Source organism: Zingiber officinale, chromosome 4A (genome assembly GCF_018446385.1).
Source record: "Zingiber officinale cultivar Zhangliang chromosome 4A, Zo_v1.1, whole genome shotgun sequence".
In the NCBI taxonomy this organism is placed as follows: Eukaryota; Viridiplantae; Streptophyta; class Magnoliopsida; order Zingiberales; family Zingiberaceae; genus Zingiber; species Zingiber officinale.
In genome coordinates this window covers 65,909,217-65,928,852 of record NC_055992.1, presented here as the reverse complement: position 1 = coordinate 65,928,852, position 19,636 = coordinate 65,909,217, and the positions used below count along the sequence as shown (strand labels likewise).

General features: G+C 39.3%; 1 protein-coding gene and 1 long non-coding RNA gene across 2 annotated transcripts; both read left to right on the top strand.

The window, feature by feature from the left end:
- Positions 1 to 2,862: 2,862 nt before the first annotated feature.
- On the top strand, positions 2,863 to 3,282 carry LOC121973337. The gene is made up of 3 exons (XR_006109519.1): positions 2,863 to 2,971; positions 3,069 to 3,124; positions 3,197 to 3,282. It is a non-coding gene; the product is annotated as an uncharacterized LOC121973337 (long non-coding RNA).
- A 76-nt stretch (positions 3,283 to 3,358) lies between these two features.
- On the top strand, positions 3,359 to 4,339 carry LOC121972429. The gene is made up of 4 exons (XM_042524098.1): positions 3,359 to 3,457; positions 3,535 to 3,602; positions 3,941 to 4,028; positions 4,112 to 4,339. The coding sequence occupies exons 1-4, from the start codon at positions 3,359 to 3,361 to the stop codon at positions 4,193 to 4,195; spliced, it is 339 nt and encodes a 112-aa protein (XP_042380032.1). The 3' UTR covers positions 4,196 to 4,339.
- Positions 4,340 to 19,636: the final 15,297 nt, after the last annotated feature.

The window sequence follows — 19,636 nt, the reverse complement described above, 5'->3', positions numbered from 1 at the left end:
ATGTTTCGAGTCTCCTTTGCAAAATCTGGATATGTTCTATCAAAATTTTTCCACGCATCTGCATCTGATGGATGACACATTAGCCCCTCTTCTGTTTTATGAGTTGCATGCCAAGTCATGTGTTCTGCTGTTGCCTTTGATGCATACAGTCTTTGTAATCTAGGAGTTAAAGGTAAATAAAACAACTGGCTGTATGATTTACGTCGTTGTTGACTCCTTCTGGTTGTCTTATACCTATCTTGATTACAGAATTTACAAACATCTGCATATGCATCATCTCCCCAATATAACATACAACCATCTCTGCAAACATCAATTCTTTCAACCGGAAGACCTAAATCTTTCACCATTTTTTTCATACTGTAAAAATCAGGAGGCAAAATGTGATCACGTGGCAATGTATCGTCAAACGCTTGAACAATATCATTAAAACAATCTTGCGACATATTATGATCTGCCTTTATATTTAATAATCTGGATGTGAGAGATAATTTAGTCTGACTGTCACAACCGGAATATAATGGTTCATTTGCAGCACTCAATACTTCTTGAAATTTGTAATATATTTCATCCAAACCTGGTACATCAGGCTCCTCCAACGGCAATGTATTAGTGGCAAACATTTGTTCACTTGTTGGAGGAAAACTAGAACTTGCACCAAGCGTCTCGGGGATATAATTCTGACAACTTGCATCAATTACCATCCTCTGATATGGATTGAATTGTTCATAATAACTCTGATCCCCACTAGTAGAGGCTTGAAAATTCCGTCCATAATCCTCATCAGATATGAACGGTTCGCCATGACTTGTCCAATTATAATAATTCGGAGTAAAACCAAATCTACAAAGATGTTCTTCAACCTTATCGGTGGGTAAAAATTTTCCATTGTGACATTTTCTACACGCGCACCTTATCTTCTTGCCATCCATATACATAATTTGAGTAGATGCAAAATTTAAAAATTGCCTCAGTCCAGTGATAAACTCAGGAGTTAACCCCTGATGATTAGGCAAATTTTTGTTATACATCCAACTTCGCTCATTCTGCATTTTACCTGAATTCAACTATTAAGTTAAACATTATTAAAAGTTAATATAGATAAATCTTATCATTGAAGACAAAACAAAAACAACAGCTAATCAAAAAGAAGGAACGCAATTAATCAACTATAATCACTACAAGAAAAATGTCATTCAACAACACTCAAACGACAACGGTTTTATACCAAACCGTTGTCTTTTTGCCTTTTAACAACGGTTTTAACCAAAACCGTTGTCTTTTAGCAATTTTTTTGGCCTACGACAACGGTTTTTAAAAACCGTTGTCTATTTATGTTTTTTTAAGACTACGACAATGGTTTTTAAATGCTACAACAACAGTTTTTGAAAACTGTTGTCTATGTGCGCTTTTTTTTGGGATTACGACAACAATTTTTAAAAGCCGTTGTCTTAAGTGATGTTGAATACTGGTGTTTTTTTTCCTTCGCCGTTTTTTCCCCTTCGCCAATTTTTGCCCCGCTTTTTTTCTTTCCCTCTCCCCGAAAGTTTTTTGCCGCCGCATTCCACCCTTTTATCTTCTCAATCCGTCCCTCTTTTCTCTTTTCTCACAATCTCTCGCTCACCGGAGCCGCGTAGGAGCAGCAACAGTCCACGAGTCCATTAAGGACGCCCTCACCGGCAAGACCTCCTACATGAAATCCACTAACAGTAAGTGTCCTCTACTTCTTCCTCCTGCATCTTCTCATCGAAAACCCTAGATACTCCTGCATCTTCTCGCCGTCTGCGGTACTCTGGGCTCGCCCTCTTCGCATTCCTCTGTATAAAGCCCCTTCTATCGTCTTCTTGCTCCACACTCTTCTTCTTCGCCTCCGCGAAGGCTCCCCGTGCCACAAATCCTGGTCGTCGAACCCTAATCCTCCTCTTATCCCGTTTCTTTCCTGATTCTGCCAGACTCTTGGAGGAGCGAGACGTGATAATGGGAAAGAGAGCGGAGGAGCTCGATATCGATAATCTATTGGATGAGATTCCCCATCTTCGTCATCGTGGTGTCCTCGATAGACCCGACGGTGTCGGCTTCCGCATCGCCGATGAGTTGCCGACGTCGGTCCTCCATGGGGATGGCGGTGGGTGTATCTGGTCTGAGGGGGTTCCGAGCTCGTTAGCGGAGCGTTCACTTCCGTTGGAGGAGACCCTCCTACTCCAAAACCTGGGAGCAGCCTGGTATGCTTTTTTTTTTTTTTTTTTTGTGTTTTTTGTGTTTTTGTTTCCATTACATGCCAAAGCGTTTCTTGACTCAAAATACAATTACAGCTTTGCATTAACTTTCCTCAAAATACAATTACAGCTTTGCATTAACTTTCTTGCTCGTCTACTTCCACCTTCCCTTTCAGTGTATATGACAAAGACTGAACTCAAAAGTGTTGCAATATAATCTCTCGGATTCATCTCATTTGAGGCCACAACCACCAGATCACAGAAATGGGCTTCTACTTCAATTCTCACACGCTGGCCTCTTTCTTCCTGCTCTTAGCATTCCCAGCCTTCACTTATGGATGGGGAATTGTCGGCCACCAGATTATTTGCCAGATTACCCAGGATCGTTTAAGTGAGTCAGCAGCTGCAGCGGTTAAAGAACTACTCCCTGCCTACGCAGAGAACGACCTAAGCACCCTTTGCTCTTGGGCAGATACAATCAAGTTTCGATACCATTGGTCGTCGGAACTTCACTACATTGATACCCCTGATGATCTTTGCACTTATAATTACAACAGTTAGTGTTCATGCATGCTTTGATTGTGTTTATTCTAGTCCATACAATATCGTTCTAGTATTAGCAATGATATGTTGTTGGTTATGATCAGGGGATTGCAAAGATGAAGATGGTGTGAAAGGGAGGTGTGTCTCAGGTGCCATCACTAATTATACTAATCAGCTTCTCACCTATGGAAGCTCTGCCGATGAATCACAATGTAATTAATATATCAAAGATAGTTTCTATGTCCTATGTTATATTGATATCATTTCTACTTAATTCATTTCCTCTGTTTTTTTTTACCTGTAATCTAGATAATCTCACTGAAGCACTTCTATTCCTTTCTCACTTAATGGGTGACATCCATCAGGTAGAAGAGACTATTTCTTAATTGCTTTCTTCAGTTATTTGCACCAACTGATGTCGATTCGGAATTGTTTAGCCTCTTCATGTAGGATTTACTTCTGATAGAGGAGGAAATACGATCCCAGTGCGTTGGTTTAGAAGGAAATCAGAGCTCCATAAAGTAGGAATTTGGTTTATTTTTTTGAAAATCTCTTTCACCATTTTTCACACTAATTTTCATGTGCGGATATATGCTGCAATGCAGGTCTGGGATAAAGATATTATTGAGACAGCAGGAGATCGATTTTACGACAATGTTGTGGAGGAATTTCTCGACGCACTCAAACAAAACATCACTGTGAGATAATTTTCCGTGAGTTTTTTTTTTTGACGTCTTTGTGTTAGTTTTGATTAAAGCTTTTAGTTGAACAACAGGGAGAGTGGTCTGATCAAGTTGTGAAATGGGAGAAATGCAGCAATAACAAGGTCGCTTGTCCTGATGTGTAAGTAGAATTTGCACTCTGTGTTCATTAGAGAAACAACCCAGTGCACAAAATTCCTCTTGTTTCCTTAAATTTGAACCAGTGATTACCAGGTCATGCGACAATAATTTTACCGTTGCACTTAAGCTATGAAATGAAAATGATAGGGGATTGCAATTCTAAGGAAGTAACTTCTTACACAGTTGGGATAGAAAACCTAACATCAATCTGACTTCTGGTGACAATTCTGTCTTGTATGATCATGACTTGCAGAGGTAATGGTTAACTGAATAACTAACAGATATCACTGATCATGGAGACTATAATCTTATGGAGACAAATTTACTTCTATTTTTCAGCTACGCACTCTTTGATGGTGATGGACATCAAGTGCCTCAAGATCTAGTGGAAAAAGTTGGTAAGGTGTTTGAAACCATTCTGGAAGAGGTAAGTTCTTTATTAACCTTATATCTGCAGTGCTGATAACTTGGAAATATTTCTCTTGTGAAATGACTGTTCAACGTTTACAGGCTAACAAACTCAGGTATGAAACAAATGAAGACATGTCTATAGCACAGGCTATTAAGCTAGTCATGGAGAGGCATTCAATATGATGCATTATTAATGAATTAAGTCTACTTTATGAGATTTCAGATTTTTTTATTATTCATAGGCATTTAGTTTAGATCAAGTGACATTTCTTTATCTTCTTCTTACAGGTGGAGTTTGAAGGATTAGGAGAATTAAGAAGCAAGGATGAAGAAGATGAAGGATTAGGAGAATTAAGAAGCAAGGATGAAGAAGATGAAGGCATCTAGTTTATCTTCTTTCTTTATCTATTTGGTCCACTTCGATCCAAGTACGATGCAAACATGGCAAGGATGAAGAAGATGAAGGATTAGGAGAATTAAGAAGCAGTGTTTTGTTACTCTTCTAGTGTTGTACATGGTAAAAGTAGTTCAAATGATCCAACTCTTCAAAACTGGATATCAAGATTAGGATGTTGTGTTACTCTTCTAGGATTAGGATGTTGTGTTGTTCTACCTTTGTTTTAATAGTGTCGTTGTCATTTTGTTGGCTGCTTTTGAAATTTCTTCGGAATGTTGTAAATATTATTTTCGAATGTTAGAAAATTATATGTTAAATTTTATTTACAAATTTAGTATTTTGAATGATTTATAATACTAGAAAATTGTATAATAAATTTTAATATTTTTTTATTTTTTATCAAAAAAAGACAACGGTTTTTCACTGTTGTCGTAAATAGGTTAAAACTGTTGTTGAAGACCCTGTTATTAAAGGTAGACGCTCAAAGACAACGGTGAAAAACTGTTGTCTTTGAAGGAAAAGACAACAGTTTTTCACCGTTGTAAAAAATGTTGTCTTTGTCTTCAAAGACAACGGTTAAAAACCGTTGTCTTTGAGTACCCCCTTTAACAACACAGCCTTTAACAACAGTCAGAAAGGGGCTACGACAACGGTGAAAAACCGTTGTTGTAAGGCTTTTTTCTTGTAGTGAATATAATTAATTATTTAAAGCTAACTTTATATACAAATTAGTAAATGCATAATAATGAACTTAAGAATACCGAAAATAGGTCAACAAATACAGCTGCCTTCAACTACACTGAGATCACGCCAAAATAAGACCTGCACAAACAACATTATGATCAATTAAGACAGTAAATTTCGAAAATTAACTTAAATTTCAGAAGGTGCGTGCACGGCGGCGGCCATACGTTGTCCAGCCATCGCAAGGCAGCGGGCAGCCACACGCCGGCCAAGCAGCGGCCTGCCGGCGGCCAGACAAGGACTGCCGGGCGGCGGCCAGGCAGCGCCTGCCGCCGCCGGCCATGCACGCGGCTGGCGGCGGCGGCCAGCACGCGCCTGGCGCCGGCGGCCATGCGCGCGCCTGGCGGCGGCCATGCGCGCGCCTGGCGGCGGCCAGGCAGCGCCTGGCGGCGGCCAGGCAGCGCCTGGCGGCGGCCAGGCAGCGCCTGGCGGCTGCCAGACAACGCCTGCACGCGACCAACCCAAACCAGCAAGCAGCCCCCGCAACGCCGACTGAGAGAGATCCGAGAGCAGAGGGCTTACCAAACGGAAACCTTCCACCGCCGATCGTCGCAGATCACGCCGTCGTCGGTTGGAGATGCGGCCGAAATCCTGGAAATCGCAGCTGGGAAGGGGAACGGGGGAGAGAGGAAAGAAATGAGGGAAGGGAAAAAGAATCGGGTTGATTTTTAGATCTAGGGTTTTTAGGAACAAATATATTTTGTTCCCAATTTCGTCCCTAAATTTGGGACGAATCCATGGATTCGTCCCAAATTTTGGGACAAATCCTGGATTCGTCCCAAAATCTGGGACGAATTCAGAAATTTGTCCCAGAATTTATTTTTTTTTTAAATAAAAGAGGAACAAAATCAAAAGGAATAAATACGGACCTAGAGACATCAGAATTTGATGAAACAAGTTTCTATGTGCTCGTATCTTTATCCTGATCGTAAATCTATCAATAAAAATATTTTTTACCAAATATATATATTTTTGGAATTTTTTAATCCCAATTTGACCTAATTTGGTGTTAAAAATTCAAATCACTGAAAATATTAATTAAAAATTATGGATGATGACGTATTTACGATCAGCTCAATGATACGGACGTATAGAAACTTGTTTCATCAAATTCCGATGTCTCTAGGTCCATATTTAGGCCTTAGGTGTTTGATTTTATTTTTTAAAAATATTTTCAGTTTTAAAAATTTATTTATTAAAAATTAAATAAAATTGGACGACTTAAATATTGACCTAGAGACATCGGAATTTGATGAAACAAGTTTCTATGTGCTCGTATCTTTATCTTGATCATAAATCTATCAATAAAAATATTTTTTACCAAATATATATATTTTTGGGATTTTTAAACCCCAATTTGACCTAATTTGGTGTTAAAAATTCAAATCACTGAAAATATTAATTAAAAATTATGGATGATGATGTATTTAAGATCATCTTAATGATACGGACACATAGAAACTTGTTTCATCAAATTCTGATGTCTCTAGGTCCATATTTAAGCTTTCGGACACTAATTTACAACCGTTCACTACACAACACATTTTTAGTTATTATCAACCTATATATGTTTTAAAAAATATATACCTAGAGACAACGAAATTTGATGAAATAAGTTTCTATGTGCTCGTATCTTTATCCTGATCGTAAATCTATCAAGAAAAATATTTTTTACCAAATATATATATTTTTGGAATTTTTAAACCCCAATTTGACCTAATTTGGTGTTAAAAATTCACATCACTGAAAATATTAATTAAAAATTATGGATGAAAACGTATTTAGGATCAGCTCAACGATACGGACGCATAGAAATTTGTTTCATCAAATTCCGATGTCTCTAGGTCCATATTTAGGCCTTAGGTGTTTGATTTTATTTTTTAAAAATATTTTCAGTTTTGGGACGAATCCTGGATTCGTCCCAAAAATTTATTTATTAAAAAAAAAACAAACAAAATTGGACGCCTTAAATACGGACCTAGAGATATCGGAATTTGATGAAACAAGTTTCTATGTGCTCGTATCTTTATCCTATTCGTAAATCTATCAATAAAAATATTTTTTACCATATATATATATTTTTGGAATTTTTAAACCCCAATTTGACCTAATTTGGTGTTAAAAATTCAAATCACTGAAAATATTAATTAAAAATTATGGATGAAAACGTATTTACAATCAGCTCAATGATACGGACGCATAAAAACTTGTTTCATCAAATTCCGATGTCTCTAGGTCCATATTTAGGCCTTAGGTGTTTGATTTTATTTTTTAAAAATATTTTCAGTTTTGGGACGAATCCTGGATTCGTCCCAAATTTTGGGATGAATCCAGGAATTTGTCCCAAAGTTTGGGACGAATCTCTGGATTCGTCCCAAATTTTGGGACGAATCCAGAGATTCGTCCCAAAAATTTATTTATTAAAAAAAAAAACAAACAAAATTGGACGCCTTAAATACGGACCTAGAGACATCGGAATTTGATGAAACAAGTTTCTATGTGCTTGTATCTTTATCCTGATCGTAAATCTATCAATAAAAATATTTTTTACCAAATATATATATTTTTGGAATTTTAAACCCCAATTTGACCTAATTTGGTGTTAAAAATTCAAATCATTGAAAATATTAATTAAAAATTATGGAAGATGATGTATTTACGATTAGCTCAATGATACGGATGCATAGAAACTTGTTTCATCAAATTCCGATGTCTCTAGGTCCATATTTAGGCCTTAGGGGTTTGATTTTATTTTTTAAAAATATTTTCAGTTTTGGGACGAATCCTGGATTCGTCCCAAATTTTAGGATGAATCCAGGATTTCGTCCCAAAGTTTGGGACGAATCGCTGGATTCATCCCAAATTTTGGTACGAATCCAGAGATTCGTCCCAAAAATTTATTTATTAAAAAAAAAAAAACAAAATTGGACGCCTTAAATACGGACCTAGAGATATCCGAATTTGATGAAACAAGTTTCTATATGCTCGTATCTTTATCCTGATCGTAAATATATCAATAAAAATATTTTTTACCAAATATATATATTTTTTGAATTTTTTAATCCCAATTTGACCTAATTTGGTGTTAAAAATTCAAATCACTGAAAATATTAATTAAAAATTATGGATGATGACGTATTTACGATCAGCTCAATGATACGGACGTATAGAAACTTATTTCATCAAATTCTGATGTCTCTAGGTCCATATTTAAGCTTTTGGACACTAATTTACAACCGTTCACTACACAACACATTTTTAGTTATTATCAACCTATATATGTTTTAAAAAATATATACCTAGAGACATCGGAATTTGATGAAACAAGTTTCTATGTGCTCGTATCTTTATTCTGATTGTAAATCTATCAATAAAAATATTTTTTACCAAATATATATATTTTTGGAATTTTTAAACCCCAATTTAACCTAATTTGGTGTTAAAAATTCAAATCACTGAAAATATTAATTAAAAATTACGGATGAAAATGTATTTATGATCAGCTCAATGATACGGATACATAGAAACTTGTTTCATCAAATTCCGATATCTCTAGGTCCATATTTAGGCCTTAGGTGTTTGATGTTATTTTTTAAAAATATTTTCAGTTTTGGGACGAATCCTGGATTTGTCCCAAATTTTGGGACGAATCCAGGAATTCGTTCCAAAGTTTGGGATGAATCTCTGGATTCATCCCAAATTTTGGGACGAATCCAGAGATTCGTCCCAAAAATTTATTTATTAAAAAAAAAATAAACAAAATTGGACGCCTTAAATACGGACCTAGAGACATCGGAATTTGATGAAACAAGTTTCTATGTGCTCGTATCTTTATCCTGATCGTAAATCTATCAATAAAAATATTTTTTACCAAATATATATATTTTTGGAATTTTTTAATCCTAATTTGACCTAATTTGGTGTTAAAAATTCAAATCACTGAAAATATTAATTAAAAATTATGGATGATGACGTATTTACGATCAGCTCAACGATATAGACGCATAGAAACTTGTTTCATCAAAATCCGATGTCTCTAGGTCCATATTTAAGCCTTAGGTGTTTGATTTTATTTATTTAAAAATATTTTCAGTTTTGGGACGAAACCTGGATTCGTCCCAGAATTTGGGACAAATCCTGAATTCGTCCCAAAATTTGGGACGAATTCTCGATTCCTTCCCAAATCTGGGACGAATTCTCGATTCGTTCCCAAATCTGGGACGAATTCTCGATTCGTTCCCAAATCTGGGACAAATCCAGGATTTGTCCCTAAATTTGCGACAAATTTTTAATTCGTTCCAGATTTGGGGACGAATTTAGCAACGAATTTTTTTTATGTTGCAAACTTGAAACGAAATTTATTTGTTGCAAATTTTGTTGGTTATTTGGGTCGAAATTTATTTTCGACCCTAAATTTGTCCCAATTTTGGGACGAATTATTTTCGTTCCAAACTTTTGTCCCCAAAGTTATGTTTTTTTGTAGTGTAAGGGGGCGTTTGGTTCTTTCCTAGGAATAGGAATCGGAATGAGAATCATTGTATTGTGGAATGGGAATAGGTATGAGCATGGATATCACTCTTAAAAGTAATGTTTGGTTAGTTATATATCTTCTATCGGAATAAATCAAAGTTTCCTTTTTTACCCTTAAAGGAAAATAAGAGAAAAAATTAGATGTGAGAGAAAGATGAATGTGACAGAAAAATATGATGAAAGAGAATGATGAGAGAGAAAGTATTATGAGAGAGAAAGTGTGATAAGAAAGAATGAAGAGAGAGAAAGTGCGATGAGAGAAAATAAAAAAAGAGAGTGTGATTGGAGAGAGCATGATGAGAGAAAATATGATGTGAGAGAAAGTATGATGGGAGAGGATGAAGAGAGAGAAAATATAATGAGAAAAAATGAGCAGAGAGAGTGTGATGAGAGAGATTGAGGAGAGAGAAAGTATGATGAGAGAAAAAGAGAACAGTGAATATGATGGAAAAGATTAAGGAGAGAGAAAGTATGATGAGAGAGAAAGTATGTTGAGGAAAAAAGGAGGAAGTGTTATAAGAGAGATTGAGGAGAGAGTGTTAGGACCAAAAGTAGCTAGAGGGGGGGGTGAATAGCTCGTCGCGTTCTCTCGGTGCTCGGCGTTGCTTGGCGTTGCTTGTTTCTTCAAGAATATGCAGCAGAAAATACAGAAACAAATGCAACAACGCTAACACGGTTGGTTTACTTGGTATCCACCTCACAAGAGGTGACTAGTCCAAGGATCCACACCACGCACGCACCCTCCACTATGAAAACACTCCTTTTCGGTAACTACCGAGGGCGGAGAAGCCCTACAAGACTCTCAGTACAAGAAGAAAGGAAAGGGAAACAAAATACAAGCGCAAAGCTTACAATGAGTACAGAAAACCCTAACCCTAGCTTCTCTTCTTGCCTTTGATCCGCCTCTTGACTTGGAGAGCTTCCAAGATCCTTCAAGAACTGGCGATCTGAGCTTTGTGAGCGCTGTGGAGGAGTTGGCGAGAGCTCTGGAGTGAATCGGTGAAGTTGTTCCGCAGCCATCGAACGCCTGCAGCTATAAACGACGCCAACGGTCGGATCCCGATCGATTCGAATGTTCCCAATCGATCGGGGAGGCTTTGGATCGATCCACGGATCGATCCAGAGCGCCTCTGTGCTCTGGAAACGCGCCTGGATCGATCCAGCGCTTATCGCGCGAAGCAGCCGCGTCCCAATCGATCCACTGATCGATTGGGACCTCTGGATCGATCCACGGATCGATCCAGAAGCTCTCTGTTCGCTGGGACAGGTCTGGATCGATCCACTGATCGATCCAGAGCCTGGATCGATCCACGGATCGATCCAGCACTTGGTTTTTGTCCAAAACCAAGTCCCAAACATCCCTAACCAACATTCGGTCAACCTTGACCTGTTGGTATGTCATGCCTAGCATCTAGTCACTCCCTTGACCTGCTAGGACTCCCTTACCAAGTGTCCGGTCAATCCCTTTGACCCACTTGGACTTTTCTCTGTGCCAAGTATCCGGTCAATCCCTTTGACCTACTTGGACTTTTCTTTCATGCCAAGTATCCAGTCAATCCTTTGACCTACTTGGACTTCCCAGCACCAGATGTCCGATCATCCTTGATCCATCTGGATTTTCCCTTGCCTGGCTTCACTCACCAGGACTTTCACCTAGCTTCACTCACTAGGACTTTCATCTGCCTAGCTTCACTCACTAGGACTTTCACCTGGCTTCACTCACCAGGGTTTTCCATCTGCCTAGCTTCACTCACTAGGACTTTCACCTGGCTTCACTCACCAGGATTTCCATCTGCCTAGCTTCACTCACTAGGACTTTCACCTGGCTTCACTCACCAGGATTTCCATCTGCCTAGCTTCACTCACTAGGACTTCCATCTGCCTAGCTTCACTCACTAGGACTTCCTTCTGCCTGGCTTCACTCACCAGGACTTTTCTTCTGCCTGGCTTCACTCACCAGGACTTTCATTTTGCCTAACATTCCAGTTAGGACTTCCCAGTCAAGTATCCAGTCAACCTTGACCTACTTGACTCTTCTTCAATCAATATCTTATTGTCAAACATCTAAACCCAAACCAAGACTCAGCTTGGTTACCCAGGTCAACCTTGACCTGAGGGATATTGCACCAATAATCTCCCCCTTTTTGATGTTTGACAATACCACAATAACACTTACAATCCCATATGTAAGTTAGGCTAATCCCATAGCCTCCTTCTTCATGCCACTAGGTAATGAAAGCATAAATTAAGCTCTTCATTCTCCCCCTAAGAGGGCAAACTCCCTCTAGGTAATGAAAGCCTAACTTACTCCCTTTCATGAGTCCTTTCATTCTCCCCCTATGACCTTCCCATAGGTAATGAAGGACTAAGCTTAACCATACATTCTCCCCCTATTGGCACACATCAACCCATCGTTGGACACACATCAACCCATGCTCCAATTCTGGGCACACTTCAACAAATCCATTTGTTGAAGACTCTCCCCCTGAAGAGTTGCTCATCGTTGTTCACAACATCACTCGTTGTGATCAACACGATAATGAAGGTCCCATACCCTTCATTTATCCTTAACTTCTCCCTCAATGTAGACAACTACCCAGCCTTGAGCATTATCTACCACATGAGTGTCCACTTGAAATAATGAGGATATCCACTCCCCATTTCTCCCCATTTCAAGTTTAAATGCTCAACCTTGAGCAAGTTCACAACAGAAGGTTAACCACCTTCCAAGGTTCATGAAAAATAACTTTCATGTCTTTAAAGAGTCCCTCCCCCTAAAGACATGGTGGTAACTTCTGTCATTGCACCAACAATGACTTGGAATCCCTAAAACATTAGGAAACCCAAATTTGGAAGTTTTGAGGTTCAAATATTCAAAATTTGAAACAACCTCAACCTAAACTTCTACTTAGTCTTCGTTAACCAATCCATCCTTGTTTTCAACATGAAAACACCCTTTGTATGTATACAAATGTATTTAAGGGGTTTGAAATGGTTACCTAGACTCAAAGAGGTTCAAAGATGCTGAAATCAGGCCTTCCCAGCCAAAATCAGCAACTTGGATCGATTGGAGTTGGGTTCCAATCGATTGAACCTTTCTGAATCGATCCACGGATCGATTCAGACTCCCTGGATCGATCGGCTGATCGATCCAGCGAGCTTTTGCTCGCGGGAATTGCCGTTTGAATCGATCCATGGATCGATTCAGGAACTCCAATCGATCCATGGATCGATCTGAGCTCTGATAGTTGCTGAAATTCCATTTCAGTCAACTTCAGAAACCCCTAGGAAATTCTACAAAAATCCAAAAATTATGAAATTTCGTGTAGACATTATTTAGGGCATACTTAATCATGGAAAAATAGTTTTCTATGAAAATACATCATATTTTCAAAGATTGACACAAACTTGAAAATTTGCTAAAACTTTAGTGTTTTTCTTCAAGTTTGTGTCTAACTATTCAATGGTGATTACTATCAAAAGATAGCCTTCACCAAGGTTTTCCAAAAACATTTTAAAAAAATTTTCAAAACCAATATCCCATCATGTTCCTTGGGCATAATGCACATGACTTGTACATTAGCTTTCCCAATGATGGGAAAACACATAACTATGTGTTTTGATGAATTTAAAACTCAAAGGAATGCACTAAATCAACATCTTGAGCTTTGTTCATCATCCTAACATCTCACTTGTATATAATATGCACTAAAACACATACAAGTCACCTTAGAGGTCTTTGTGAGATGTAAAATTTGATTTTGCCCTATTCTAGGGATCATGCATATCTATCTAGGCATTTTAGAAATGTTAGACATCCACCTAGGATGTCACTTGTCAATAAGTGTCGTTAAATGCCATTCGTCCTTAATTACAAGGAATTAAACTTAATGCATGATTATGTTATGGCATACATCAAAATAAAATAGCTTTCAAAAGAAAGATTTCTATAACTACATGATGTATGTATGGCATGACATGGTATTTTTGTATTTTTCATGATAAGTCATGAATGCAAAATCCAAATAAGATAAAATATGATGTCATGGCATATTATGAGCAAACAATCATGGCATGGTTTAGGATAAATAAAATATACCTAGATTACCTATCTAAGTATCATTAATCTTAGCTAATCTTACACCTTAAACCTAGATTGCCCTAAAGTGCTTCAAGAAAATGCCAAAGCCTAAGTTTGCATTTCTTATTCTTGATTTAATGTATGCCAATTGAAAATAAACATGTCCTCAAATGTTGGCATATTCCATTTTTCTTCAAGAGTAGCACTTTTGAATTAAGGCCCGGATTGCCTTAAATTTCCTAAGAACATACCAAAATCCCAACTTGGTAGTTCTTGTGTTTTCTCAAATTTGTGCCACTTTAAAATAAAATCAATACTTCTCCAATTTGGCACATTTTACTCTTTCAAGGAGTAATCAATAATTCCATTTCATTTTCAAAGGTTAACAAAAACCTTGAAAATGCTCCTTGAGTGTCAATTTCCTCAAAGTTGGGTTAACTACCCTTCTAATCGGAGTTGACACTCTCTAACCCATCTATGGGGTAGAGAAGATGCTCCTAGGAACCCAACACCTATTGGTGCTCCTTGGATGCTCTAGGTACTCACTAGGGATAACTTCCCTAGATACCTTCCTAGTGACCTTGTTGGGCTTCTTAGAAGCCTTGGTCACATTTTCTAGGTCAACTCTAGGGATAACCTCCCTTGTGACCTTGTCTGTGACTTTCTTAGACTTCTTAGAAGTCTTAGTCACATTTATTGCAAAAATACTCTTAGGGATGACTTCCCTAGTATTTTTGGCTTGACCACTAGACCTAGGGTTTGTTCCATAACTATATGGAACTCTATGGTAAGAGGGCACATCCTTCTTAGCCTTTGGTTTGTATCCCAAACCTCTATGGCCATTAGATGACCTTTGTGCTCCTAGACCTAGGTTATGCTCATTTTGCCCTAATAGGATATTTTCCATCCTTTTAGGGTCTTTTCCATTTTATCAAGTCTTGACCTCAAGACTTGATTTTCTCTCACTAAGTCCTTAGTATTTGACCCATGAGCATTTTTGTTTCTAGGCTTGTATCTAAAATCCTTAGAGTTTACGCCTAGATTTTTACCTACAATCCTAGCCTTAGGTGTAGTAGTTTTAGCATGAAAAGCTATATGTTTTTCTTTAACACTATCATGCTTTCTATTTTCATGGTAAATAGCATTAAAATGATATAAATTTGAACTATCATGCTTTTTACCATAATGTAGAGGAGTAGGCTCAATAAATGTTACCTTCTTCTTTACCTTAGAGGCTCCCCCTTGACTAGAGCTTCCTCCATGAGCCTTGACCATCTTCTTCCCCTTGGGGCATTGACTTCGGTAATGCCCTTTTTGTTGACACAAGAAGCACACAATGTGCTCCTTGCTCTTCTTTGTCCCGGGGGTGGTCTCCTTGGGCTTCTCCTTGCCCTTTTGTGCCACTTGGCCCTTCTTCTTGGCCAAGTTGGGACACTTGCTCTTATAGTGCCCATGTTCCCTACACTCAAAACATATTATATGATTTTTATTTTTAATTGAAACATTTATACCTTCTTGTATAGGGATGGCACTTGCTCCTCCATTTGGTTTTTCTTGACTTGTGGAGGTAGACGCTTCTTCCTCCTCTTCTTCTCTTGACCCGGATGTAGAAGCTTCTTCTTCTTCTTGATCCGGTGTCACCAAGGATTGCTCCCCCTCAATCCTAGAGGTGGAGGCTTCATCATCTTGAATGTGAAACAAGGAGTATGCTCCCTCCTTGTTCCCTTCGGTGCATTCCCTTGAGGATGAAGCTTCTTGGATTTCCTCTTCTTCGGAGGTTGAGTATCTCTCAACCTCGGAGTCCTCCTCTTGGTCTTGATCCAATGAGTCGCCCTCTTTGGATTCTTCTTGATTTGATACAGTGGAGGGGATCTCATGAATTCTTGCCAATTTGCTCCAAAGCTCCTTGGCATCTTCAAACTCTCCAATTTGTTCCAAGATGTTGCTTGGCAATAAATTGACCAAAAGCTTGGTCACTTTGTCATTGGCCTCACATCTTTGAATTTGATCTTTGCTCCACTTGCTCCTTTTGAGTACTTTGCCCTTGGAATTTGTGGGAGCTTCAAAACCTTCCATGAGAGCAAACCATTGCTCTATCTCCATCATAAGAAAATTTTCAATTCTTGATCTCCAAGAATCGAAGCTTGCCGATGTGTATGGTGGAGCCACCCTTGTGTCAAATCCAAGTCCATCTTGGAATTGCATCTTGAAGTTGAGCTTGATACAGTCTTGAACTTGAAGAATTTGCTCCAACTTCTTCATCCTCTAGCTTTTCTTGATATGCTTGACCCTTCCGGCGATGATTCCGGTGAAGAGCGGCCTCGCTCTGATACCACTTGTTAGGACCAAAAGTAGCTAGAGGGGGGGTGCATAGCTCGTCGCGTTCTCTCGGTGCTCGGCGTTGCTTGGCGTTACTTGTTTCTTCAAGAATATGCAGCGGAAAATACAGAAACAAATGCAACAACGCTAACACGGTTGGTTTACTTGGTATCCACCTCACAAGAGGTGACTAGTCCAAGGATCCACACCACGCACGCACCCTCCACTATGAAAACACTCCTTTTCGGTAACTACCGAGGGCGGAGAAGCCCTACAAGACTCTCAGTACAAGAAGAAAGGAAAGGGAAACAAAATACAAGCGCAAAGCTTACAATGAGTACAGAAAACCCTAACCCTAGCTTCTCTTCTTGCCTTTGATCCGCCTCTTGACTTGGAAAGCTTCCAAGATCCTTCAAGAACTGGCGACCTGATCTTTGAGTGTCACGCCCCAGGTAGTCCCTGTCCGAAGAAATTTCGGCAGCATCTCCCCTGTACGGCGGACAATATGAATCTCAGTATACATATATCTATACCTCGGCCACACTCGGCCGGAACAATACAGTACAAATAAGAAACAAACCACGCAGTTTATATCAATATTCCACACAGCTCAACATATACTCAATCCACGCAGTTTAATAAGGAAGAACGATATAAAACCAACAAAGATATACGTACACATCATACTCCACTACAACGAAGAAAACAAATCCACGAAGTAGTGTGAAAATCTGCAGCGGAAAACAAAAGCAGCAAACCCAAAGGTTCGACATAAAGTCCACAATACAAACCCACAATACCAGTATATAAGACGCAAAAGCAGAATAAATCCGACAAAGAAAATCCTCGCGCTAATGGGGCTAGCGACTGGAATATCTCCCGACGGCCTCAACCTGAAAAAATAGTAACAACGGGGTGAGTTCAAAGAACTCAGCAGGTAAACCAATAGACATGTACAACAATATATATCCACTAGTAATAGCCTAAGGTACAGTCTCCTAAACCATGGGATCAAGAGTACAGTTCTCTAACCATACAACCTACGGTATAGTCTCCTAACGGAATAACAGATATGCATAGCCGAAATAAACTGTAGTAACCAGCAATAGGCATAAGGTACAGTCTATAGCAAGAATAATAAGAAAATGCATAACTGAAATAAACTGTACTCACCTGCGAGGCTTGTGCAACTGACTGTAAACATACACAGATAAAGATAGTCAGAGCAAAAGCATATAACCTGTATGCATGTCAATCATATGCAATCACCAAAATGCATCAATCATAATTAATGCAATCTGTGCATATGATGCAAATGACATGGTCACCCCGACGCCAGTCGAATCTCACACGATGGTGAGACCGCGTGGGTAGGGCTGTGACACCGTGCACTCTGCCGTCACTACCCCTGAAGAGTGACCGAGTGGATGGGATGCACCGGAGTACACCTATCCTCCAACCTCACTATAGGAGGGAGCGCCATGCTCTCATCTCCCGGTACACAATGACGGGGAGGGACCCCAGTGTGCTACCACGCTGCCTATCACACTACCCATGAGTGGAGCCTCCAACGGAGCACCACCGAGCAACCTACACACCCTGTGTGTTGTGCCACTACCCATGCAGTGGTCACGTGGTGCGCAGGTCAATGTAGCCGGCCGACGAACTCAACAATAATGGAGTCGTCAATCGCCCAGCATGCAATCATGCGATATGGTGCATGCGGCTACAATATATCATACCTGAACATATCCTCCATATGTGTAGATGCCAACCAGACAAACACATATATAACGATGATAATAAACAGCATAAATCCAAAGACATCACATATAACAATGATGTAAGTATCATGAATCCAAGAGCATGTATCACACATGTAAAGCAACTAATCCAGTAGAGTAGAGCACTACAGATATGCATCTCTATGATCATATATACACATGGCAAGAGATATAATATCCAATCCTGAAGTAAAGCAACTAGTAGATGAAGCATGTGATAGGTATCAACTAGCTAAAACCAGGGAAGAAATGATCTACTATCTACCACTAGTAAATATATATAAGCTACACATATCATAAGACATTATCAAAAGATAAGTCAAAGGGTACCCGCCTCAAATAGAAGGTACAGTCAATCCAAATCCGAAGTCAAGACGCCCGTCTCGAATCAGAGTCCTACGTCAAACAACATATATATATATTATTTAACTAGATCCAAAGAATAGCCAAATAAAATCCCTAAAATCAAATTAGGGCAAAACCCTAATCACATAACCACAACTTACCTAACTAAACCTAATGGTCGATTAGGGTTAGTTACCTATTCCCTAACCACCAATTTGATTAGAAATCCAAACTTAGATTAGATCCAATAGTTAATTAGGGTTAATTGCTTAACCCTAATTATTCCATTAGATTAAATCTACGTAAATAAATCTAATCATAATCAACAACTAGTAATCCAAATACTCCTAATTCATATCATAAACCTAAATTAACTAACCTACAGCAAGATCAAAAACCATACCTCAATTCCACAGCTACTGTGGCTATTGGGATAAGAGGATTGTTGCTGCCGAGACCAAGCAATTTCTGGAATCAAGAACAAGAAACCTAGCCACACCTATTGATCCACAGCCCTCAATTTCACCGCAATGATCACAATTCCAGCCTCACAGCAACAGACCCTCACTTCACTGATCACCAAACCTCACCTGGAAATCAATCCCGTGATCTAAATCAGCCACAAAGAAGAGGATCAAAATCATCTAGCACCAAAAGATCCAAAGGGCAAAGCTCCGGCGATGGATCTAAGGCATGGATTGAAACAAGAACGCAACAGAAGGTTCGATTGCTTACCTTTGAAGCCCTAATCGCCCCTTTCACGCCGGCGGTCGGGTGGCACGGCTCGATCCAGATCCGGCCATTGAAGAGGTGGATCGCACTATGAGCAGCGCGAGGAGAGAAGAACGGAGGTCGATCGGTTGGGTGTCGGCGAATCTTGCTCCTCACCGTGCCCTAGCCACCTCGCCGTTGACGCTCAGCCGCAGAACTCACCGGATCAGGACCCCCGATCGGATCCAGCTCCTCGGCACCGTCGAGCTCCGATGATGAGTCTCCTTCGGCCTCGGCGCCGAGTGATCCGCGAGAGAGGGAGAGCACAGAGACGGAAGGAAGATCGGGGAAGTAAGGAGAGGAGGAAGACTCGGGTGATCGGCGTCGGGTTTGGGGGAAACGGCACTTGGGAAGGGAATTTAAAGAAAAGAAAATGATTTATAATTAAAAACATTTCCTCACTTAAATGGGTATCCCAAATAGGCCTTATCCGTACCCGGAATTGATCTCCTCAAAACTCGTCGTACGAGCTCCGAAAAATCCCCAGAAAATTTCTAAAAATTCCGGAAAAATTCTATAAGGCTATTTCCCAAATAACCTTATTTATTTAAATTTTCCGAGATCTCACATTCTCCCCTACTAATAAAAATTTGGTCCCCAAATTTCGCTATAACCAACAGCAAACACTGAAATATAACCATGTAGTATAAATG

Bases quoted from the DNA above. Each gene is read 5' to 3' on its own strand.
- LOC121972429 (XM_042524098.1), top strand. From the start codon at position 3,359: ATGCAGGTCTGGGATAAAGATATTATTGAGACAGCAGGAGATCGATTT. The intron at 3,458-3,534 runs GTGAGATAATTT...GTTGAACAACAG, and splicing joins CACTCAAACAAAACATCACT to GGAGAGTGGTCTGATCAAGT. The intron at 3,603-3,940 runs GTAAGTAGAATT...TCTATTTTTCAG, and splicing joins AAGGTCGCTTGTCCTGATGT to CTACGCACTCTTTGATGGTG.